Source organism: Dermacentor andersoni, chromosome 7 (genome assembly GCF_023375885.2).
Source record: "Dermacentor andersoni chromosome 7, qqDerAnde1_hic_scaffold, whole genome shotgun sequence".
Lineage (NCBI taxonomy): Eukaryota > Metazoa > Arthropoda > Arachnida > Ixodida > Ixodidae > Dermacentor > Dermacentor andersoni.
In genome coordinates this window covers 164,203,233-164,229,952 of record NC_092820.1, presented here as the reverse complement: position 1 = coordinate 164,229,952, position 26,720 = coordinate 164,203,233, and the positions used below count along the sequence as shown (strand labels likewise).

Genomic DNA, 26,720 nt, shown 5'->3' with positions numbered 1-26,720 from the left:
GACGGACGGCTTCCGTACGCTCGGCGCATGCCAAGGCCGCGGCTGCTCGTAGCGGCGGAGCGGGCGGTTCTTTTTTCGAAGGGGGGAGTGGGGGGGGCACTGGGATGCACCCACGCGCGCACGAGGCCCAGTTCAAAGTCTGACGGCGCACGGGCGGCGTGCGTTTTCTCGGAAGCCCCCCAAGCTCGCGTATTCAAAAGTTCATTGGCAAATTTCATTCTTCAAAGCGGCGAACGGCGAACATCGAAAAAAAAAGAAGAAAAGAAAATGTGTCAACGTAGTCGCCTATGGACGAATGCTCCACCACCGCCTACAAACGTGCACAGCTTGGTCTGTACGGCACACGCAAGGAGTGAAACAGACACGCTCGTCGAAAGCCTTCGTTCTCCATCTAAACCTAACCAAACAAGTGGAACCTAAGCGGCTCGCGAGGCGACCTCCCGACGGCGCCGGTTCCCACGACACAGCGGGCGCGGTGTGACGCCAGACCGCGTACCGGTGGGAAACGCTCCACGCGCGGCTCAAACTTACGAGCGAAAGTTCGCGTTATCCTCGCAACTCTCTTTCCCAACGAGCGACGGGAGAACGCTTGTGGCAGCGAGGAGGAGCCTCACGATTCGACTTTCGTTGCGACACATTCACGGCACGGCGCATCTGTTCCCGTACGGCGGGCCGAAGGCACGGCCCGGTGAGCGCGTAAAGCCGACCTCGGACGCGATGCTGCTGCACCCGTCCTCGAGCACAACCGTGCCACCGCCGTCTTGATGCACACGCAGCCAAGCCGCCGCCGCGGACACCCGGTGTCACGCGGGCGGTCACGCTTTCGCGCGCGGAGACACCGACACGTTCGGCTGTGCCCCTCGACGCGAAGGGAAAAAAAAAAGGTCACGTCCAGTGTGTTTGCCTCGCGCCAACACTTTCGTGGGCCCTAAAGCCAGCACGAACTTACAAGGAGCGAACCGAAACGCACGCAAGCAGGCGTCCTCGGGTGTCCGTCCCGACGATCCACGAAAAAGGACGCGGCTCGTCTTTCGAAAACGCCTTTGTGCACGCACGCACGGACGCACGCGTTCGCTAGTGTGTGTATATACCACCAGCCGGCGAGCGAGCTATCGATCCAGTCACGACGGTCGGCCTCGCGCGTCCCCCGCCAGACCTCGCAATCAACCACCCCCCTTTTTGTTTTCTGCTGGGTCAAAAACGTGCACGCCACCGCAGAGACGGCCTCCGCACCAACCATACACAGTGCCGCAACTATACGAAAAAAAAAAAAAAGGCGAGGGGATGAAAGATCGGTGCGGTCCCGTTACTTGCACGAGTCGTTAAAAAAATACGTGCGGTTGCCGTACATTTCGAGCAGCCTCTGCTTAAAAGCCAATACACTTACACGGTGCCGACGCGTCGGAAGTGGGTTGTGAGGTTTACTACTACGCCCCCTCCTCCCCCCACTAGACTCCCCAAATGTCCGCTGCACACAGTTTGATAAAGTATCAACGTTTACATGCCAACCCTCTATGAAATCACACGTTGACAGAGCCAGTCTCTCCGCGTTTCGTCTGTGTAGCGCGAAGCAATTGGGAGACCGGGCGATAAAAAAAATATATATATTAAATTATGGGGTTTTACGTGCCAAAACCACTATCTGATTACGAGACAGGCCACAGCTAGGGACTCCGGAAATTCGGACCACCTGAGGTTCTTTATGTGCACCGAAAGGGAGACCGGGCGATAAAATGCAGCGCGACTGATTCAAGGAATGCGTTTGTTGCCCATTGCGTACAGTATGTCCTGGTGTTTTCTTTTGTAACCTTCAGGCATTTTTCAGAAAACACCACGTTCGCACGATTTAACGTGGCCACAGCGACGACCGTTCGTTTCCGTCACCACGTTCTCGCGGCTGCGTTCTGTCAGCCACACTATAAACGCAGCGAAGCGAACCTGCTGTTGACCACGGGCGGCTTGCACGAACATTTAATAACGATAGTAACAACGTAACAATTTCACTAACAACGTAACAAGCTCCCAGTGCCACTGCAGAGGGTGAATTCGCTATAGCGAGGTCGTACGCGCGCATATGCACCTTTGTAACAAAGTAACAATTTAGGGACCCGTTCTTGTGCGGGCCAGGCGTTGTCTGTGGAACATTTAAGAACGCGTTCTTAAATTCGTTGTTACTTTCGCCATTAAATGTTCGTGCAAGCCGCCCCCCCACAAGCGTGCCCACAAACAACCTCCTTTCGTATAAACGTCCGCTCCAGCCGAGACCGTCCGGCTTCGAGGAGATCGAAAAGAAAACGCTGCTCTTGGAACACGTGCCCGCAAGGTGACCGCAGCACGCCCGCGTAGACAGTTCAAGCGGGACACGCCCCGCTTGCAGGGGCGTGGTCCCGCACGTCCCGACCGCAGTTTGGCTTTCTGCCGGTTTTCGCACACCGGCCTGCGCAAAGTTAAATGGAGTACGGCAGCTCTTCTGCCGGGATGACCGACCCTAGCAGCTATACTGTACAGAAACGTAGGCGTAGAGAGAGCTACGGAGGAACGCGCCGTGTCATCCTGTCAAATTCCCTCCGCCCCCCCCCCCAAAAAAAAAAATGAAACCAAAAAACAAAGAGAGACGCACTTGTTGAAAAGTTATTACGGTCAGCTTGCAGACATCCAAAAAGCATATCGGTCTTGCAGCAGCACACGCGCACACACACACACACACACACACACACACACACACACACACACACACACACACACACACACACACACACACACACACACACACACACACGCGCGCGCGCGCGCGCGCCTGTCTGTCTTGCCTCTGTGTCTGGACTCGTTTTCTTTTTTTCCACGAGCGTATATACGAGGGCGTTCTTACATTCCGCCCCCATCGAAATGCGCCAGCCACCGCGGCCGGTACGGAACCCGCGACCTCGAGCTCAACAGCGCAACGCCGCAGCCACTACAGTACAAGCTACACGGCAGCGGGTCGAATCAAAACCACGCATCGGGACCCGGCTGCGCTGCAATTAGTGCGCACCGAGGTCACGCTCTCGGTTCTTCGCCGCCTCCCACCTTTCGCGTCCCCCGCCTTTGTGGGGCCAGGGAAGTCTACATAGTCACAGCTTGTAGTTCAAGCAACACTGCACGCAAATTGCAATGCGCTGACATCGAATAACGAGCACGCACGCACGTTCCTGCAACCGACGGCCGCCAACCAAGTGGCAAGAGCAGTTCGGCCCGAATGTTGGCACGGTATACCCACATAAACTCGTGCTGCAGTCAAGGACGCGCCTGTCCCGCGAAAACGACGCAGGCGCATTGGCGACAGGAAGCGGTTAGTACACTGCACCCTGCGTGCACGTTGCGTTCGGCTGGCTCGGCGCCTTTCCTTAGCTAATGGGAAAAATAATGAAAGTAAACGGAAACCACTTAACTATAAGCAAAACACTCGCAGACTGCGTTGGAACGCGAGAGAGAGGTAGAGACCGGTTTTCTTTCTTTTGTTTCTTCCCCCCCCCCCCCCCCCCCGAAGGCGCTTGCTAAATTCACGGAACGCGATCGTAAAGCGCACGCCCCAGGCAGATGTCATTTGTGGATGCAATGAGCAGGGAGAGATGTCACGCCTGCCAAACGGATAATTACACGAGAGCGCTTATTTAAAACCCAGGGAAGAAAACGATCGAACCTTATATATACATTCGTGCAATAGAGTAAAAAATTTGGAGGACGCTTAAGCTTCGCCTTCAAGAGTGGAACGCGACAGCGTTATCGCACCCCGTTCGCACCGCCTAATCAAACGCGCTACGCCAGCCAAACGTCGCGATCGGCACAGGGCCCCGACGCGCCATGAAGGCGGACGCGATCATCGGGCGAGTAGCGCGCCACGTGTCGCGGCAGCGCCGTACATTGCGAGGAGGAGGTCTTCTGTGTTTGCCGCAAGATGTCTCTGCGTGTGTGCAGAGCGCAGAAGAAATGTAGCGGATACGCACTTCGCTACTCGTGAAACTGAGACTTCTGTAAGTTACATGGTCATAATTACCGATATACACCGCAGTATAACTTTCTATGGCACGTTTCTAAGGCAACACCGCATTCACTAGAGGCGATTTTGTCCCGTTTTGAAGGAGCGAACTCGTGGCTGAGTAGTAGCGTCTCCGTTTCACACCAGCCCATCTTGCAAGTCGTTTTTTTATTTATGAAGTGCCTTCTGGTATTTATCGCTCACGGCCAACGCCGCTGACACCGACGACACCGGATTTTCTGCAACACGAGCTCCTTAACGCTGTCGCGTTAAAACGAAAATGGCTGGTAAAGAAGGGCTTTTCGCAGCGGTGCACGCCAATCGTATACGCCATCCGGTCGCTGGTCTAACAACGCCGTGTTTAAGGGCAATGCTTAGCACGGGAGCTCCCATCCAAATAGGCGGTAACGGAGAAATCGTTCTTTCTCGGAAACCACTTCACCGAATTTGATTGTTTGTAGCATTTAAAAGAAAGAAGACAAAATTTATTAAAAGTAAACAGTGGAGTTTCAATCTGTGCCACAAATATTATATATATATATATATATATATATATATATATAGTCAAAAGAGATTCGCAAGTGTCCACATAACAGCTCTGTCACTCTATAATAATAATAAAGAAAGCGATATCGCAAATCTGTAAACTACACTTAGTAATACATCTAAAGCGGACAAAATTGATGTATTATACACCGATTTTAAATGTACCGCTTCACTGCGAGCAGTATACTGTTGAAAAACCGTTCTAAACACTAACAAATTTTATGTTAACAGTTTTATGCAAAAAGTTCGAGGTCATAAGTTTAAATTCTGCTAGTCATATAGTTGCTAGAATTTAACTTTTGTCACTCAAATGCAAGAAATTTAATTCAAAACGGCGTAGTGGTTGTCTCAAGAGGGAATTTACGCGTTTTACATGCACTTGAATAGGGGAACTCAGTGTTGGATCCGGGCTAAGGCTTACCCGCGCCCACGTCCCCAGATATTAAACCAATCAGACGGAAAAACAGACAGCTTATACATTGTGAATAAGGGCCGTGTCCTCTGCTATGGAGGTCTTCCAGATAAGAAGCAATACGGGGTAGGATTCCTAATCCATAAGGACATTGCGGGCAACATGGACGAATTATACAGCGTTAATGAGAAGGCAGCACTAGTCGTAATCAAACTTAATAAGAGGTATAGATCAAAGGTAGTACAATCAGATACAAAAGTAAATACAAAGAGAGAAGCTATAGCTCTGACCACAAGTCGTGACACGGAAGATTATACGGGTAAGTAAGTCTGCACCACGATCACTGCTCGCCAACACGTTCGACCACAACATGCCAGAAAATTATTTAAAATAGCGAGGGGTAAAAAAAAAAAAAAAGAAAACGCCACAAGCGAAGCCAACCGCGCCACGGCCATCGTGGAAGCGAGAAGCGTTAGGCCACGGAAACTGCTTCCCTTTATATTCTTGCTTTGCTCTTCGAGACAGTGGTTTCAAAACCGGACCACACGCACGCGCGATCATACTATACACGAATGACCTTTTCTTTCTTTTTTCTTCTCTCCCTGTTTCGTTTTTATTTTAAATCTCGTTCACATTTACCCATTAAAAGCAGGATCGAGAGACGTATGCTCTCGATTTCCCACGGACTACCGTTTCTCCCGCGGATTCCTTTCGGAACGTGCAGACCGGACACCAAGAATAGGCCGGGCAAGACGCAGACAGACAAAAAACTGCAAATTAACTTAAAATACGAGGTGAAACATAAAACAAGAACAGCGAGAAGAAAAAAAAAGAAAGAAAGGAACGAGAAGGCGGATGAAAGCGCCGACGGCGGTGAGGTTAGCTTCTCGTCGTCGCTTTCGAGGAAGGAAGAACGCGTCGTCGCGGGGTTGAGGGTCGCTTATGTGGGTTACCAGAGGGAAGAGTCGTCACGAGCGTCGACGCCGTGCAAGTCAGGCACGGGCAACCGAGAAAGAAAAAGAAAAAGCGGAAAGCAGGCACAAACGCGTGTACGCCCAGACACAGAGGCAAGACAGACAGGTGTGTGTGCGCCTGTGTGGTTGTGTGCAGACACCCGGAAAAGGGTCTCCCGGACAGTATCCGAAACATTCAGGCAGACCCGGCTCACGCAGAGAGAGAGAGAGAGAGAGAGAGAGAGAGAGAGAGCGAGAGAGCTCCTATGCGGAAAAGGAGAGAAGAGAAATAAACGAGAGGTGAGGGCAGAGAAACGGAAAAACTAAAATAAAGACGGAAAGTAAAAACGAAAACACGCTCACGGTGTGGTTCAGCGAAAACTTCAGCGGGGTGGGCGAAACAAAAGTCCCCGCTTTGCGTTACCCCTTCCCTCCCGAAGCACCAACCGAGCCGGCGGCTTTTCGTATCGCACGCATGTTACACGCTCGATCCCTCCTCCCTGCAGCCCACATCGCCCGCCCGGAAGAGGGGGGCGCGTGCACGACGTCCCGTTCCGACGTCTCGCTTCCTGGCATCGGAAAGAAGACGGGTATATTATTCTAGTACAGTGTAACGGGGCTACCCACCAAGAACGTCAGGATCGAGTAAGAAAGTACCTCCCCCTAACGTTACTTGAGTCGGAAGTTGCGAACAGGGCGACGTCAGAATGGCAGGGGGGCTGGGGGAGGGAGGGGGGCATCCGTGTAACAATGCTGGTTTAGGTAAACGCAGCGTGACCGAAGTATAGCGGTGTCGCGATTACGTTATTCAGCGTATACGAAAGTTACCCGCGCGCACAATTAATTAGCTGAGAGTTTAAGAAATAGTGGACCCAGAGACGACTATGCGATCACCATAAGCACCACCCGTCCTCGCTCCTGCATGATCCCCCCCCCCCCCCCTCCCCATAAGTTAACTCAGAAGCCAAACAAAATGATAGCAAACTTACTCCATGCCAGAACGCTTAGAATGTGACCACGATCCATGTAAGAAATGAGGGTCCGCGACTAGGGCAAGAAATTAAGTAACGCGTAAACTCGAAATGCAATGCGCTAGGAGGGTATTCTTTTCCCAAAGGACACGGTCGTGTAGTTTCCGCACGAGGTGCAACGCCCGCCCATCTCTCGACGTTTGAATCGCGTGTCCCTTACTCCTCGGCGCAGTACGACCGTCGGCCACGCTACTCGGAAGCGCGACCAGCTGCGCGATGACGCTGCATACATGGCTACGCCGACGCGCGTTTCACGCACTGGAGGAAGCCGGCAAGCGGCTGACAGGTGTGATTTGTGGAGGCACCATCGCAGTTCACTTGCGACACCGGAAGACGTACAGATGGTGACGGCAACGCCTGTGTCGACATCTTGCGAGCAGTGCGTGGCGTAGCCAGAAACATTCCTCCGGGGGAGGAGTCATGCCCGCACTGGCGCTCACACCACATATTGCAAGTGTTCTTCGGGAGCTCACTCGACACACGTCCCGTCTCTTCGAGGAGCGAAGTGAAAATGACGCTGGTCCAGAGCAGACCGCCGCCGGTAACACACACGTACACTGTTCAATGCATGCTTAGAAGAAGTATTCAAGCTATTTAACTGGGAAGCCTTAGGAGTGAGGATCGACGGCGAATATCTCGGCAACTTTCGGTTTTCAGATGACATTGTTCTATTCAGCAACACTGCAGACGAGTTACAACAAATTATTGAGGACCTTAACAGAGAAAGCCTGTAAGAGTGGGGTTGAAGATTAATATGCACAAGACAAAGATAATGTTCAATAGCCTGGCGAGGGAACAAGAGTTCAGGATCGCCAGTCAGCCTCTATAGAGTCTGTGAAGGAGTACGTTTACCTAGATCGATGACTCGCAGGGGAGCCTGGTCATGAGAAGGAAATTTATAGCAGAATAAAAATGGATTGGAGAACATACGGCAGGCATTGCCAGGTCCTGACTGGGAGCTTACCACTATCATTGAAAAGAAAGGTGTACAATCAATGCATTCTACCGGGGCTAACATATGGGGCAGAAACTTGGAGGTTGACAAAGGAGCTCGAGAACAAGTTGCGGACCGCGCAAAGAGCGATGGAACGAAGAATGTTAGGCGTAAAGTTTAGAGACAGGAAGAAAGCGGTGTGGATCAGAGAGCAAATGGGGTTAGCCAAAATTCTAAGTGACATTAAGAGAAGAAAAAAAAAAAAGGTGGAGCTCGGCAGACTATGTAATGCGTAGGATGGATAACTGGTGGACCATTAGATAGTTACAGAATGGGTGCCAAGAGAAGAAGGGAAGCGCAGTCGAGGACGGCAGGAAGCCAGGCGAGGTGACGAAATCAGGAAATTTGGAGACGCAGGTTGGAATCAGTCCTGCAGTGGACATATAAATAGGCCGACGATGATTACTGCACGATACACCGGCGTTTTTGCATTTCGCCCCCGTCGAAATGCCGGAGTTGGATCCTGCACCCTCGGGCTCAGCATCGCAACGCCACAACAGCCACTACACGCCACAACGGGGAGTCTCTTCCAGGAAGGATTTCTTCGTACACTGTAAAGGCGTACATACACATTCGCGAAGGCCGGCTCGTAGTCTTTCCTTTGTACACGTGTGCACTTAAAGACCGTCTGGGCGGGAAACGCTATGCGGCGGGGCTTTACGGGCGGTTATGTGCACGGACGACGGGAAGTCAAGTTCGCGCCGCGAACGCCGAAAGCTGCTCCGCCCTTGCATACTTCCCCGACGGGAAAGTGCGCTGGGAGTTTATTTTTACCGCTTGCGCTCAAACGCAGAACGCCCTCATCATTTCGGTCGAAATTCGCACCGCATACGCCCTGACGCACTCTACAGCAAGTGTTGCATAGGCTTCTTCGGAAGCCGCGTCCACATCGGGGTTGACTGTACGGGCCGTTCCTATAGCAAGTCGCGGAAATACAGGTATACAAGGAAAGCGCTTGTTGCAAATGCCCGCACACGAGCTAGCAATGATCGAAATAGACAAAAATAACTGTTTAGCAACTGGCTCCCTGCGTGGTTCCCTGCGTGGTTAGGCTCCCTGCGTGGAGGGAGCCTAACCGACTCTGCAGGCATTTTCACTAAAGTTGTTCTCTCTCTCTCTCTAGCAACTGTCTAGTGAAGTATTGTGGAATGCACACGAAGTCGCACAGCGATAGCAGAACATGTGGCTGCTTACGAACAACTTTTACGGCACGTTCAGCTATATATCGAATCTCTTTCTGCAACTCATAGATTTCAAGACAAAGGCCCTCCTCCAATAAAAAATGGCATTCAAGATTGCAGCACGGTCAGCTCATTGAGAAGTATGACGGACACAAAACGCCGTGTTACAGCATCATGAGTATAGCTGGTGGTGGTGGTGGTGGTGGTGGTGTTGAAGCAGGCGGGGTTAGCCTGGATGTAGCAGGTTTAAATTAAAGTAAAGAAACAAGAAATGCCATCCGAACACCGCCCCGCGACCAGCAGGCAACGCGACCTTCGCATTGCAGACTCGAAAACGCGGCGCACGTTCGCAGGAGACAATCACGACTGTATAGTAAATGCGTCGTCGGCTGGCGCCCGCGAAGATGAGTCGGCTGGATGTATACGTATATACAATACACATATAGCGCTCACATTCTGAGCCTTTCGCAACAACACGTCGTACTAGAGGCCTATTTGGGCTCGGGTTTTCTTCTTTCTTTCTTCCCCAAGGCTAACCGCCCATCAACGTGCTCTGAATCCACAGCAGCCCTGTTGCCCACAGCGAGCAATGTGCACATCGTCGTTCGCCGCGTATATGACCGCCGCTTGGCACGGCCCCCAGCGCCTGCATGATCAGCCATGCTTTTGAAGCGAAGCGGGAGGACGAGGAAGGGGATTGACACAGAGGCCGGATGTGCGACGAAGCATCCATCTGCTGGACGACCTTCTTCATTCAAGCAAGCAGACGACGATGACGACGATGACGACGACGACGACGACGTGCAAACGAGAAGCACGTGCGTGGCGAAGACGAGCGGACGATGCGAGGGACGGACCGAACGCCCATTCGAGGCAGACGTCGTCTGCAATTGTACAACACGAGTCTCGCTGGCATCGTCGTCTGCTTATTATACCAGTATCGACAGCAGATGACGCTTAACTGGACACCGGATTGTCTGGAAATAACAGTTATTTACCGAGCAATGACGGCGACGCTTCCCCTAATAACGCACGTCAGACACCGCCGTTTGAACGTGCGTGTGCCTCGGGTCTGATGTAGCGGCATAGCAGACGAACGAGCGAGCCGGAGCGAGTTTCAAAACACTACAATGTACTACTGTTCCAGCGCGACCACGTTCTGGGTCTTGACGTCACTACACAACAGAAACGAAACCGAAACCGGCTGTAGAAAAGCTATTACGTTAAATTATTCAGGGCGATCTGAGGCTTGCAAGGATAATTCTCTGGTGTTTAGAGGTCCATAAGACTTTCATTTAACGTTAAAAAAAAAGTCTGAAATAGGATGCCACTACTCCTTTAGGGGGACGTGACGTATACCAACAGGCTCCACACAACAAACAAGCATGTTTACCCGGCCTTGTAGCACGCATATAAAACAGTGCCGCCTCCCTTGGTCCGGAAAGGACATCGCTTCGTATTCGCACGCTACGGGCCGGCGGCGATTGTTCTACAACGACGCCCGGAAGAGAAGCCGCGGAGGACGCGGCCACGCAGATACGATACGCCTGACCTTTCCGGCGTCGAACAAGGGAGGTAATGAATGTCTCACTTGGGAGACGGCGCGCGCGCCTCACACACAACAACACAACGGCAGCCAGGCACAAGGAGCGCAACTTCCGTTATCAAGGTCGGCCGAGGGGAAAGAAAAACCTATACGTGTATATCTGCTCAGGCGCAAGGCAAATACACGCGCGTTATCTATCGCTGCAGCGGCGGCCCCGTGGTGCGCCGAGTTGCCGCATGGGTAACATTAACCCAGTCGGTTCTTTATTCTATGATTAACCCTTCGAGGAGGAGTCACTACGAGAGAGAGAGGGAGAGAGCACCGGTAAATGGTGACAGATGAGAGGGACCGGATAACACGCACTTCGGGTTGGTTGTCTACACTTACATATTCAGCGGATTAGGTAGCGTTGGCAGTATTCACCGCAACCATAGAGAAAGCAAATAAGACTAGGAGGGAGCATGAAGCATGGAGTCACGCAGCTAACCATGGCAAGCGAACTATCTGTGAAAGCCATTCCCTTTGCTCTTTCCCTCACCGTGTCGCCCCAACACGTCACCTCTGAGACTAGGCCGGGAATGTTTGGTTCCCGGTAGCTTTTAATCGACTAGCACTTGTTCGGCGGCCCTGCCCTGTACTTCTGCTGTAGCTCTACTGCGCAGTGAGTAACTCTGCCCAAGTAACGTTGGCTCTGCCTACAGGGCGGCGGCGCACTAAAATCTACCGTGCGCTCTGCCGTAACGATCACATGCTGGGCCCACTCGTTTGGCCTCAACTGTGATGCCCAGTGCTCGCACATGTAATTTAGCTATTTACTGTCTCCATGACCAAGAGCTACTGTACATGCTACTTTTTTGTTAGCATATACAGTAACTCCACCAAGACCGTATCTGACTCGCCGACTTGCGGGAAGCACGTGAACTATCTAGCGGCCACCATGGCCTCAGAGATCTGGCGGCACGCGCCATGCGGCCACAGGCAACGGCAAGGTTACGGTGCCACCGTAGCAAGGGGGCTCGCGGTCGTGCGCATCGACAAATATCATGCTTTCTTCGCGTCGCGTGGAAAATGTGCGAGAGACAAGAAAGGCCAAAACAAACTCGTCTTGGTTTTCTCATGAGGTGCGCTTTTTCTTTTTTTCTGTCGGGGCCCACTCCACCCAAGCTATATTATATAAACCGCGTCAACTAGCAAAACTGTACACGTCTGGGCGTTTTCTTCACCTCACGTCGATTGTAATTTAAATTCCAGGGTGTTACGTCCCGAAACAACGATCCGATTACGAGGCACGCCGTAGGAGGGAGGGGGAAGTATTAATCTTGACCACCCAGGGTTCTTTAACGTGCGCCTAAATCGAAGTACACGAGTTCTTTCTTTTGTTTTACTTTTCACCCCCCCCCCCCCCAACCCCCCTTATCGAAATGAGGTCGGGATCGAAACCGCGCCTTCGATTTCAGCAGTGCGACGCCGAACGCAATGCCAGAATGCCAAATGGCTGCAGCTAGCTCTCGGCGCTTTCGTAACTTTTCAATACCGCGAAAGACGCCCACAGCCCAACATCATGGCGCTTCGCGGATCTTGGAGATATCTCACTCCCGACGCCGACGCGTGAACGCCTATACGTGGCAAAGAAAGAGTGCACGAAATGCGGTCGTGCGCGTCAACGCAAGCGCGTACGCGAAGCGCAGTCATGCGCAAACGCGAACCCTGTACCACGGGAAAGCAGCAGCAGCAGCGATATCGCCGGCCATCCCGGAAACCCGAGGCGAGCCATCCGCGGGAAAACAATGGGGTCGGGCATCGATCGCCACTCGATCTTGTTGTTGGACGGCACGGTCCTCGTCGCGTAACGCAGAGAGAGAGAGAGAGAGAGAGAGAACGTGCAGGCGAATAGCAAGCCCCGCAGGAAGGTGACCAAGACAGCACTCGCGCACAGTGTTTCCCAAACAGCGCGTCGTGTCGAATTCGGTCGAGGGGTAAAAGGGGGCGGGGATGGGGGGGGGCTGAACGAGAGTAAGCGGGATGGCTGTGGAGACGAAAGAGAAGAACAGGCCGTGAGATAATATTGAGCCGGAAATGAGGCTTACACGCGGTGACGGAACACGACCGCACTCATCCTGCCCCCCCCCCCCCCCCCCTCACCCCCAACCAAACACAAGCACGTGCGCGCGCACAGACAGACATAGAGGGTTTGTGTACAGAGGCCGTAGTAAAGTCACTTCTAGTGTCATGTCTCACCCCTCTTGTTGTTTCTTTTGCGCGCGTGTTTGTTATCCTGATCTCAGCCTCGCTCGATTTTCAACTATTCAGTTTCGCTCCAGCCGCATCAACTGCCCGGAAGTGTAAGCGCCAATAGCTACAGTACTGGGTGTATGAAGCGAATCATAACAGCTCGTGACATTGTGGGACGATACGTCGCATTACGATAACATTGTTATATATATATATATATATATATATATATAATATATATATATATATATATATATATATATATATATATATATATATATATATATATATATATATATATATATATATATATATATATATATATATATATATATATATATATATATATATATATATATATATATATATATATATATATATATATATATATATATATATATATATATATATATATATATCTGTGTGTGTGTGTGTGTGTGCGCGTGCGCGCGCGTGTGTGTGTGCGTGTGTGTGTTTTTTTCTTCACGTGCAACGGGTTGCGAGAGTCTGGTAAGACAGCCGATTTGCGCAAGAGAAACGCAAGGACGTTCGTTACTGCCTGGGTGCAACTTTCTTCAGCTATCGTCACAAAGGCACAACTGACTGAGCGCCATCTGAACGGGCTTTCACGGACGCCTTTCCGCGTATACCGTGGCGGCAAATAAATTCCCGCCCCACCACTTCCGGAGATATCTCTTTCCGTGGACGCTGACTGGCTAAGCCGCCTGGCAGAAAACCCTTCGCTCCAGTGACGGGTCGCACCAGTATGTGGCCACGTCACTCAGAAAAAGTATGGCCCCGAAAGTGATCGAACGCGGACGCTGTTCTCCAGGGGTCACTCGACACTGGTCTGATGTACCGGAATAGCCACAGAGGAGCTGCTGCCGCAAAGCGAGGTTCAGAACAGCTCTGTCACACGTGGACAGAGGACTGCATGACAATTACTTTCAAATGTTGTTAACAGAATGGTGACGGTTGACATGTTTGTGAGTCCTAAAGCTGCCCCACTCAAGTAAGCATCACGGAGTGCCCCTTGAGAGGGACGCTGTATTGAATGGATCCGTTGGAACGTTCGGAGCAGCCGCGGTTGTAATGCCCAAGGTAACATATATTCGGCGTGTTTTGATACCATAAGATTCGGATTTAAGCAAGGCAAACTTGACGCGTGGCCCTCAGTCGCGTTCTAGATACGCTGTAGCGACATTTTAGCTGTGGATAGTTCAGCAAACCAACTGCCGAATAGGTGATCACTACACAAATTAATTTTCAACACAAACTTTGTCGATGGACGTGCCCTCCGTGGCAAGAAATATTTTTCTTGATGAAAAACTCCGTTTGAGACTTGTTCTTTGAAGAACGCAGCGGACGCTGGGTCATAGCGGGAACTGACAGTAAAGCCTCGCACTGGCATCGATAGATTACGCCCCGATACCTTCTTGCCTTGTCCAAAGCACCCTCAAGTAAAACTTTTAATGCTGGTCTTTCTTCACTGACGTACATTCCAGCGTCACTGCGCTATCACGTTCGACAGTCGCGGCCGGCGAATCGAGTCCGGCCGATCTTTACGACCGCTCGGTGCTCGTAGTAATACATATATCGTAAATATGCAAATGACTTTGGAGGACGCTTCCTTCGGGGTTAAGTACACCGCTGTTACGCAGCGGGTGTCTCGATATAAAATTCGCGCAATCTCTTATGCACTCCAGTATACGCGAGAAATGCAAATGACGTTAGGTGTGTTCCCAGCGTTTCTTATTTCCTGTATTAGGGCTGCGCAACCGCCTTCCGATGACGTGATCGCACGATCGGTATAAACACCAGAATATGTCGAAAGAGGCTTCGACGGCACACGATCGATGTGGCTATCGTTTACTCGAACGTCAAACACAGACTACATTGTGAGCGTAGTTTCCTATCTTTTATTTCTTCACTATATAACGATTAAATTTACGATTGCCAGTTGCTGTGTACCTTTACATATTCAAATGTTTTACGAAGCATGTCCAAATGTTCAATTTCGAAAATTCACGATCAATTGCTGTATTTCTTCTACATCCTTGCATTGATTTGATGTAAGCTAGAACGATCGAACTTTTTCTTTTTTTAAAGTGTACTAAGGGATTCTTTTCTGTCGTCTTGTGGAATTGTGCATATTCAGCAGGTGCTTTCGTTGTAATTTCAGAGCTTGAAAAAGAACAAAAGTCTTGCTTAAGGGGGCTTTGGACTTGTTTTGTGTCCGTCTGCCTACATTTCAGTTTTTCAATATGCGTAATATGAAAGGTCAGTGGCTTCCATTCGAGAACTCTTTCTGTATTTACTTTTGTCTAGTGTGCTTTCACCACGTATATATGAAAAATAGAGGACATCTTTTTCCTTTCTTTCTTTCTTTCTTTCTTTCTTTCTTTAGCTCTCTCTCGATCCCAAACGCGATGCAACTGCACTTGTGGTGAGATGGATGGCTAAGTACACGCAAGACGAGAAACTGACGTAACCTTGCCTGGGGTGCTATTCACCTATTTGGAGCTGTAATTGCAGGTGGTAGCAAGACCAAGCTATACAACTGATGCGCTGTTGGTTCATAAGCGCGTCGCAATATTCTCGGTGCACTAAGCTTTGGCACCATGCCTATTAGGGGTCAACGACCCTTATGCGGTGCACATCGAAAGGCACGACACAGAAGCATAACCGGGAACAGTTGCGTAAAAAACGCGGAAACCAACCACAAAATGTCTTGGCACTCGTACTTTTGTTCTTTTAAACTTCTACAGTCGGATACAACTTAAGTCTGCAGTGAAGCCCTGCCCACGCGCTCATAAGCGCCAGCCACTCTTCCTCCGCGAGGCTGCAAATAATTTGTACTTCAAACTTTTCCTGTTACCCAATCAGGGACCCCAAAAATAAGGTTATAAGCGCGTAATTTTATTCGTTTTCACTCGTCTATTATGGTGAACCGGTTAAAGCCCAATTCCTTACTGAAGTGAAATAAAACGCCTGCATTGCTGCAATTTATTGCCAAGTTTCACTTCAGCTGGCAGTGAAGTATCATGAGTAAAACGGGCTCGGCAGTGAAATGAGCTGCACCGCAGACTTTTGTAGAGTCTCAGACTAAATACACTTTATCCATGTCTGGTGCACATCTCATCGCTTCCACCCATGAAAAGACTCGGAGAACAGCAGACGCTCCGGGGGGTATCAAGTACGACGCCATGTTTGCTTCTGCGATTGGCTGGCGGAGTAACAAACCCTCGCTGTCCGTGTGTTCTCAGTGTCCGTGTACCGCGATCATTCCCGACCAGACGAGCTTTCGTCAAACCCTAGGTTTGAAACCTGCAACAATCCAGCTGTCGTCGGAAGTTTGTTTGCCTTGTGTTTGTGGCTATAGTGGATTAAAAAAAAAAATCACGTTTAACACGAAAAGACAAGGTGGCAATAACTCCGTTGCAGTTTGCTTCCGTTTCTGCGACGGGGCGGTGCAGTTATGTGCGCGGGTTTAAATGCGACACGCATCTGGCGAAATGTCGTAGACCGAGCACGTCCAATACGTCGTCGGCCACCCCGCTGCATTTCGAGACGCGTGTTTCCTTCATACAGCGTTAAGCAATCCGTCGCATGACGCACCCGTAACGACGCTACCTGTACACTGAGCCCACGGCAGGGGTGGATGGAGCTTCCAGAAGAATCCGTGCGGTTTCGGGAAGAAAAAAGAAGAAAAAAGAAAAAAAAAAGCCCGATCGAAGTCATTGCATTCTGCCAGTCTCGAGTTGTGTCATACGATCGACGCCGCGAAAGATTTGTCGCGCCTGATACACGTAACGCCAAATGCCAGTAAGCCCGCACAGTTTCCTTTAAAAAAAAAAAGAAAAAAAAAGAAAAAAAAGAAGAAAACACACATACAAAGAAAAAAAAAAAAAACTGGCGCTAGTACAGCGTCTGTCGGAGCTGCAAGCACGGCGCGGTTCAGCGCACAGCCGAATGATGGTCAATACATAAATCTGCTCAAACTTCAAGTCCTAATCTTCAAACGGCTTTGCGAATTCACAAATGAATCAATTTCAACGAAATACGAAGGTATAAACGCAACAATTCGCACTACTTATTCGTGTGCGCCGATTTTCATTGTGCTCTGCGTTTAGAAAAGTCGGATTGCTTCGAAATTTAGGCCAGTAAATTTAGTCAGGAACGTACGGTAAATAACTAACTCTACAAGAACCTCTGAAGCCACGAGCACGGATATCATATAAATCCGCGTGCTATTATTATTCCCGCAGTACGGCTGAACGATATCGCCCCGCGCCCGAGTTTCATGTGCAGCAATTTTAATGGGAAACTCCACATGACGACAAACGTCAGTCAGTCATAGCCAGCTGCAGCTCGTTTCGTACGCAGGAGACTCACCGACGCGGGCGCGACGCGCCGACAGTCGCGTGGAATGCCGCCGCGGCCTCAGTTCCGGCGATCCGCCCTGGTTCGTGTAGCCCATACCACCGGGCGCTGCTCGGCTATGCGGTTGCCCCATGGCTGGGGAGAAAGCGCCGAGCTTCCGCTTTCTTCTTACTGCAGTTCCTATTAGGCCAAATCGACGGGTTAACGACGATCGGGACGCACTGTATCGCCGGTGTCCTCCTTGACAGCCAGCTCCCGGCAATGTTGTATCGGCCGGTGAATTCACACTATCACGGTATGCACAGCGCTTGCTGACGGACACTCCCAGCGACTCTTGAGAAAACGGCGAACGACGTCGTAAAAGACACACACACACGCACACACGCAAGTCACACAAACCACACGGCCACACACGCGCGCACAAACCACGAAATCACTATAATATTACGCCACCGTCGAAGCGTGCAACTACGGGACAAGGCAACAACCCGTTCGCAGAGGAGTAAGTGAGAGAGCGGGCAGTTAGGCCTAGCGAAACCACTGCGCGACCCCGTCCGTCTGCAGCCGAACGCAGACCACCAGACGACGAACTTTCGACGGCGCGCACAGCCGGGAGGCGGTGTCTGTCCGCGCGTCGTCTGCTTCCGCGGTCAAAACGCAGCGCCGGTCCTGGCCTCGCAGTCGTTGAGCCGGATCACCGCGCGTCGCCGACCCTCGTCGTCGTCGTAGTCGTCATCGTTACCGAAGTCGTCGGGCCACACACACCACCGATGGCGGTTGTTGAGCCGCACGTAGGAGGCGGTGTGGCGGCGTCGGAGGCCACGGGAAAACCGCGGCGGAGGGCGAGCGAGGGAGTTGCGTCGTTCGTTGGGACTGCCGATGAGAATGAGGCTATACGGGGTTCCACGCACGCACGCGGAAAAAAAGAAAGAAAAAGCGGCCGATTCCGGATGGGATCAGATGCACGTCGGTCGCGCGGCTCCCTCTTCGTCGGATAAAAACGACTAAACCTGTCCCGCAACCGTTCTTGCGGCAGGTATTCACAAACTGGAGCGATTGGCGATCGAGCCGCTGTCGATCGTCGCCAGATGTGAACACCGTTGCATAGGCAGGGGCAAGGCGACCGACTGGTACAGAAGCAGACGACAGCGATATGGCCAGAATACGTAGGCAAAGCAGACAGCCAAGTGGCAGCACGAAGCAACCGAGAAGACGGGCGTCGGTCGGCAGGCGTACGCGTGTGAAGCAGCGGCAAAGCGCCACACGGGGCGGTCCCCGTATTCCCTCGCACGACGACCGCTTGCCTGAAGATTCACGCACACACACACACATACATACGCAAGCAGCCCGCAAGCAGGAAAGCAAAGCAGAGAAGAGAGAAAGATATGCAAAAAGCTGCGCCTCCAGTCTCCCTTTCCCCTCTCGGCGGGCAAGAGGAGGCGATCTCAATCTTGGCCGCGGCGGCGTTGGCCGCTGCACCACCGCAGACGGCGGCCCATGCGTGACGAACAGGCGGCGATCAGCTGGGAGAAGCAGAAGACTACAAAGAAGCAGACGCCGTCAGACAATGGGCGCCAGCGCAGGCCGAAACGCCTCAGAACCACGTCCGTGGGCAGAAGCGAGGCGTCGCGCGTGTTCAGAGGAGCTCAGAGGAGCGAGCGCCTTGAGCAGCGACATCGCGCTACAAAGGCCTCGGCGCAAGCAACTGGACGAAATGAGCGACGTTTTATTCGCCCCATATTCGCATAGAGAGAGGCCGACGAGGCGGCGGCGGCGGCAGCGGCATAGCCGTTGTGTGCGAATGGAGAGAAACGGCTCGAGCTGGCTCCTGCGAAGACGGGAAAAACACGAAGAAACCGAAAGCTGGCAGCTCGGCAAGGGGAGGTGAGCAAGCCCGTTGAGAGCGCGGGGAAAATAAAGAAGGAAAAAGGCACACACGGGCACAGCGTACTGGTCGGCCTTGGCGATGAAACACGTGACCCAGCCGGCGGCGTCACACAAAACGCGCCGTTCTCGCTAGGTGACGTCAAGCGCCCAGCGGCTGCGCTCGGAAAAACGGATGATATTATGCAGGGGGCATCATCGCTTGGCAGCGACTTTAATTCGCTTTGGTCGGAGGTAAAAGTACTTGGACGGTACACACCGATATGCAAATCAAGCAGCGGACGACGTTACGAGAGTTACATGCCAAGCAAAGCCTCAAGACATACAAATGGTCGGTTCTTCCGTCGAAACTCTGAATACGCGTTTCGCTTGTTTTCGTGTCTCCTTCTTTCCCCTTTTCTAATTCACTTACAAGCATCGTCGCGAATTCGAAGTAATTACATGACATTAACTGTACAGAATTTCACTGTGAAAAGCAAATCGAGTCGAACACGGACGGACAGAAGGAGCACACGGACCTGTCACGCCCGTGCTCAATTTGTGCTGCTTTTCACAAAGAACGCAAACCAACTCGTCCAACTTTCAGCCTTCTACAGAATTTACCGTAAGCAGAAATACACGAAGAAAACTAAAGCTGGCCCGTGTTATCCGTGTAAACAGAATATGACAACCGCTCGAACTAAACACGAGCTTCTTCTACCACTTTACCAGCTATGCTGCAAGCAAACCCAAAGCGATTTTAGAAAATCATAAATACTAGATACTGGAATGAGATTTCACTTGGTGATAGCTCTGAACTTCCTATCCTGGAGACCGAGATTGCAGATCTTAACACAGCATTTAGTTCGGTTTTTACTGATGAATCCCCTGACAGCTTGCCCGATCCAGCATACTTCGCGTATCCGCTCATGCAAAATATCACATTTGATCCCACCGGCATTGTCAAAGTAATTGAATCGTTGAAGAACTCGTCATCCACGGCAGTAGATGGCATCAAGGCCAAAGTGCTAAAAAACATTAAAGATGTATGCAGGCAGTCCTGTTTTCACCACTCATATTTCAGGAATCACTTAACAGCTGTTCAATTCCACGTGACTGGCAGGTGGGCAAGGTCATCCCAGTCTTCAAGAAAAGAAACCGATCATCACCGAGTAACTAGCGCTCGATTTCCATAACAAGCGTCTCTTGTAAAATAATGGAACATATTTTACACTCACGTATTGCTAACTTTCTAACATCCGCCAATCCTTTTTTTTTTTTTTCACCCACGTCAGCATAGTTTGCGCAGAAAATTATTCCTGTGACACCCAACCTGCTCTTTTCCTGCACGACTTGCATTTAAACCTAGATCGCAACATCCCGATTGACACATTATTTTTAGGTTTCGAAAAAGCGTTCGATAAGGTCCCTCGTGGTCGTCTTTTAATAAAGTTATCCCGTCTTAACATTAATCCGTGCGCTCTAAGCTGGATTCGAAGATTTTTTTTTAACTAGCCGCCTGTACGCCAGCTCACACTCTTCATCCTTAACACCCGTGCTTTTAGGCGCACATTAATGACCTGCCTTGTAATATTTCTTCTCATATCCGACTCTTTGCAGACGATTGTTTGGTTTACCGAGCAATTACTAACCCTATCGACAATTTCGCATTACAATGTCACCTATCGCGCATACAAAACTGGTGTAACACTTGGCTCATGTCATTAAATGATTCTAAAACAGTGTTGCCCGTCGTCGTGATTACAATGTACCTAATTATAGCATCAATGACACGCAGATTGTAACAAATGATTCATTCAGATATCTTGGTGCGCATATCTCGCGTGACTTAACTTGAACCTGTCACGTTACCCACATAACAAATTCTGCGAATCGTACTCTAGGTTATCTACGCCGTAACCTTTCCCTCGCTTCTCCCTCAATTAAACAACTTGCTTTCCAAACTGTTGTGCTGTCAAAGCTGCAGTAGGCCAATGCCATTTTTTGACCCGCACCACAATAACCCTATAACTGACGCCCTCGAGACGGTTCAGGACCGCGCGACACGATTTATTCTGTGTAATTATTCAGACCCCCCCCCCCATTTAAGCATCTCAGCACTAAAAGCCAAAATAAGCTTACCCGTTATAGTTTACTGCCGTAGAATATAGCACCTCTTGACCTTTTTCCCATCCTTTGTCTTTTGATAACCCGTACATAAAAAGAGCCGACCGAATTGCTCGTGCCAGTCCCTGTAACACAGTATGTCCCCCCACAAGCCCGTACCGTGACTTTTCAGCAGTAATTTTTTTCTGCGCACAGCACGAGACTGGAATGGCCTGGCCACCGAAGTTGCCACTATCATCGACCCACTTGCATTCAAGCGGCTCATGGAAAAAAACCCATTGTGACTTGTATTATCTTTGTTTGCCATTAACCGCCCACTCCCTCATGTATATCTCAACAAGAGACCTTTAAGGAGACAAGTAAACAAATAAACAAAGAGATCTGACTCCTCCGGAGCAACTGCATGCGCATGTGGATATGTACGCCAGGTGCACGTAGGCGGCAGGCGACACTAAGCTCGTATCCTTAGCAATTGTAGTTCGGTTCTTGCCGCCGCTTACAGAAACAATGCTGTACTGCTGTAAACAATTTACGTGCTGTAAAGCTTCTGCTCGGCGCCTCCGCTGCTCAAGCAGAGGAGACCCACACACCATCTTCGTATTAGCGCCTGTATCTCTATAGGTTCACTTGAGCTACAGACAAGATACGGAACCCGGTAGTAGCTTCATGGATTATATTTATGAATGTTTATCAAAATGTTGAACTTGCTTTCACCGTTGTGCATCCCTCTTTCTATCTCGTCATCATCATCCCTCATCACACCTTTATGTCCCCGTTCCCCCTCGTCTTCGTGCAGAGTATAGCAGGCAAGAACACGTTAGTTCAGGCCGACCTCTCTGCCTTCTTCCAAACAAATTATCTCACCGTCCAAAGAGAAAATTCGTCAAAAACCTTGTAAGTGCACGCTGAATAAGGAGGTACTGCATGTAAACACTAAGTGCACGTCAATCCTTTTCACCGGTCTATATGATGCGCAAGGGCGACTAAAAAATAACATGCACCCTCTCGCGAAAACTGAAGGCATACTAATAAGCGACAGTCCCTTGATGCAAGTGATCAATCAGATGCCGATAGAAAGTAGGACAAGTTTGAGTTGATTCTTTAATGGATTTTGCAGCGTATAAGATGAGTTGAAGTAAAAATGCCGTGCCCTGAGCTTTGGACATGGTCCTTTTTTCTCTCGCTATTGTACTGCCATTATAAAGCTCGACATAACAGATAAGACTGTCGACTGGTGAAACAAAACCACCAACATACAGAGCCAGGGATTTGTCGGCAAACTAGGGATTTCTCGGAGATTATACTAGGACTAACTCGGCCCAGGAGGTCGGTGGCACCACTGACTCTCAGATTAGCTCACCGCTTGAGTGAAGGGAACGCGTGCACGCGCGCAATTATAGGTTTGTCAACCAGAGTGCGGCGCCGTTCCAAATTAGCGAGCGTTGCCAAATAGTTATCTGCGAGGACCCCCCCCCTCCAGCGAGCCAGCGGCGGGGCCATTGTTCCTTCGTGGCTCATCCCTCCGCCTTAGAACGCTTGCGTTACAGACAGCGAACGCGCACAAGAAAGAAAGAAAGAAAGAGAGAGCGCGCGCGCGAGAGAGAGAGAGAGAGAGAGAGAGAGAGAGAGAGAGAGAGAGAGAGAGAGAGAGAGAGAGAGAGACGCGAGCTTCGCGCTATGAAACTCAGGGTGCGGAACCGAAACATGAATGACTGATTGGCTGACTGGGCTTGATGTCCAGAAACAAGGCAGGTGGCATATGCGATGATGCTGATGATGCTTTATTTATTTTTTTGCAACACACATCTCTCATTCTGTAGCGCTTATTTGCAGCGGTATGCTTTTGTCCTCCGGTAGCCAGCTTATAGGCCTTTAACAACGCACTCCCCCTTTGCGTTATCATACCTATTTCCCCCTCCCGAGTGTTTTCTTGCCGTTTCTGTAAATGTCCGGGGTCCTTTTCGTTTCTATCCTTTGCATCCAAATTACCGTCTCTATTTCCGTCACTTTTTTTCTGCTGACTTCTGGTTGTCATTCACGCTTTCGATTACCCTGTACTTGGCTGGCAACTTTCTTGACCTCTTCCTCCATTCCGTGTCCACGTTTTTCAGGTACAGATATTTGTGCACTTCAGCCGGCCTTTATTTTTCGTCCATGTTCCTCAGCCTTTCTTCAAAAACTAATCTTGCTATGCGCTTCTTTTGACTTCAAAAGAAGCCCAACCCATGTCACCCCACACTGCCTCATTTGCGGTTTTACCGTGGGCCCCAAAAGCCAGTCGTCCAGCTACCCTCTGGTTAATTGCACTCACAACATGCACTCACAAGATTTCTTATTTATAGCACATAACTGCATTCGCGAACATTAGCGCTGGCCTCATATTTCTCTTTTCCAGATTCCTCGCAGCGCTTCGTTAATTTTATTCTATAGTCATACCGGTGGGCTAGTTGGTAAACCATGAGCTCTATGTTTCATTATTGCTGCACTCCACTCCCCTTTCCATTTTTAAATGATCGTCGAGGAGGTTCGAGTAGGTCTTTCCTTCGTTTATCTATACACCCGGGTATACGCGAGGCGCCGTTAGATAAGCCACGTTGTGCTCATCTGTAGAACTCGTGGAGGCGGGCAAAACACCAGCGCGAAGTTGAAATACAGAGCAAAGATGGCGCGACAGGAGTGTCTGACCACCACTTATACAATCCAACCAGCCAACAGTTTTAATTCAGCAGCAGAATAAGACGGCCGCTAAACCACCTATATAGGCGAATTCGTGTCGAACCAGAACTCTTTTTCGGTCTGGCGAAAGTTACGATTCGAACATTCGTTTGGTTGGTGCTCACCAACGGAATCGACATGATATATACTTCAACAGCAGGGGTTCGATGCGCTTCGTAACGCCTCAGCGAAAATTGGAAAACAATCTATTGCCTCGCCGTAGCATACTTTTCGTTTCGGGTGGTTTGTTGCACCGGTTTAAGGGCACTTCCACTGCTTGGTCCTTGTTTGCGGTCAGCTCCAAAGTGGCGGCATACGTGTCGTTCCGGGTTCAATTCCAATAGAGCAAAAAATGAGTGGTTCATCTTCCCGTTGCAGTTGGGCAATTCCCGTTGCTGTTACTCCTTCCCCCTCCTCCTTTTTGACAGGTCACGGCCCCGCAAAGCTCGGCTGTCGTCACTGTTGTGGTATACATATGTATAGCCATAATTTTGCATTATAATATACCGCGTGTTTCAGCGAACACTGTTAATTTTTTTTTTAAAGTTTGCGTTTAGCAGATAGCACAATTCAAGTTCATGAGCTTGTCTACTCGAACAGGCTGACATTACTTTCACGAAAAATTGAAATGCACAATCGACTAATTAATTAAAATTTAATAATTACGTTTTTAACTAATTACTTTAGGGCCGATATTGCAATTTACAAATTCTAGCCGTGGAGTTCGCAAGGCTGATCCACTTCGAACGAATTCTCAGGAGGACACCAGTTTCGAGATATAAATTCCCGAACGTCGCGGGAATTTCTTCCAGTTGCTTTTGTGCTCCAATACATAAAACGTCGTTCTGTTACGAAATTAACTGGAACGCCAATGCATTTCTCCGCAAAATTCTGGAATTAATATCTCGAAACTCGTGTCATGATGAGAATTTCTTTCAAGTGGATCGCCTTGCGAACTCAATCGCTATAATATGTAAATTGCAATATGGCCATAAGTAGTTATAAACGTTATTAGTATTTTTTTAATTAGCCGATTATGCATTTCTATTTTTTCGTGTAAGTATAGTCCGCCACTTGGAGTAGACCACCTCATGAGCTAGAATTGCGCCATCTTCTACGCGCGAACTTTTCAAAAATTTTGTAAGTGTTCGCTGAAACACGCTTACGGACTGCAAACAGAACGCAATGTGAGAAAGCGGGCTTTCGTGCAAACGTTGTGACCTCAGTTTACGTACAGTTGTGTCGACAGCGAGGACGACGCGTAATCACTCCAGTGTCAACCTAGTGTGTCCCTCGATTCCCTCTATGTCGCCGTATCCGAGAATTAGACAAACGAGTGCTCATAAGCCAGCAGCTCCGCGCTAAAGCCTGTAGCGCGGAGAATAAAGCATACGTAACGCAGCTTTTTTAATGCTCTATGTGGTAATTGTAGCCAAAGTGAAAAGCCACATTTCACTCAAACAAAAAAAAGTTATAATAATAGCTTTCATTGGAGTCGCCAGGCCAAGGAAAACGAACGTATTGGTGGAAAATTGAGCATAACCTCAAATACAACACCATTCGTACACCATTCGCTACACATAGCGTCGAACCTATAAACTTGTTTCGAGTATTAAGAATGCGGCGCGCCACGTAAAACATCCTCTATATGCTACAGTGAAGTGTAGCTGTGCACTACAGGGCTGACCCGAAGCGGTTACGCATTGCGTGACCTGTGCGAGTATGGATCGAGACACCGCAAGTGTGTCCCTCTCTCCGGCGCGCCAACTATGGCGCGTGCAGTTGCGTCCGTGCGAAACAACGAGCGGATGCGACACCGCAGCGGAATGCCGGAGTTTATCGACGCAGTGCAAGCACCCGAGGAAGGAGAAGGGGCCCGTGCAGCCAACAGCAGCGGACGCGGAGCGCCGAGCCGGCCCCTGGTTCTCCGCAGAGATAACCCGTCTGTACGGCAACTCGGAGAGGAATGGTACGGAGATTAATCGTCAGGGAACGCCAACAATTCGCGCGCGCGCGCACGCGCGCACACGCACACACACACACACACACACACACACGCACACAAACACACACACACACACACACACACACACACGCACACACACACACACACACACACACACACACACACACACACACACACACACACACACACACACACACTGTTACGTTTCGCCTACAACGCGCGGTAATACCGGCGCGGATGCAACGGACGCCGGGGCTTCGTTCAAAGCGGCGGACATTTTGGCCCGTGCGACGCCGCCGCAACGCTTCCCCGCCAAGCGTGTCCAGGCGTGTTTCAGTGCCACGTGTCTTCGTGTGTGCGTGTGTGTGTATGTGCCCTCGCTTGTCAAAGCGCGGCAGCCGGGGAGCGGAGTTCCCCGAATGAGGAGCCTGGAGGTCTCTCGGCTCAACCGTTCGCGCCGTCGTGTGGGCGGGTTGGCGATGCGTCACTGCACTCGGTTCAGCAGGTCTCTCGGCTCGACCGTGCGCGCCGTCGTGGGCTCATGCTCCGCCGTCCCGTGACCTTCATCCCGTGACCTTCATCCCGTGACCTTCCCTTTTGGACCGCGACGCCGAGAGTATAAGAGCAGCAGCCCCCGGACACCAGGAGAGAGGCTCCGATTTGTACTGTTGAGTTACGTGCTCTCCCGTCTCTCCACTTCGGTCGACCTGACCGGCCGCTCTTTTGCTATGTTAGAATAAACAAGTTGTTCTGTTA

At 50.4% G+C, this 26,720-nt stretch overlaps 1 protein-coding gene across 3 annotated transcripts in view; it reads right to left on the bottom strand.

Moving 5' to 3' along the window:
* Nucleotides 1–26,720, bottom strand: part of numb (NUMB endocytic adaptor protein) — a 100,397-nt gene that overhangs the window by 26,300 nt on the left and 47,377 nt on the right. The window contains exon 1 of one of the 3 annotated variants that reach the window (XM_050180479.3): nt 17,306–18,340. The exons of the other annotated variants lie outside the window; for them this stretch is intronic. Within the exon in view, the coding sequence (XP_050036436.1) occupies nt 17,306–17,426 (121 nt within the window). The 5' untranslated portion in view covers nt 17,427–18,340. Of the gene's footprint in view, nt 1–17,305; nt 18,341–26,720 lie in introns of those variants that run through there. 3 annotated transcript variants of the gene reach the window in all.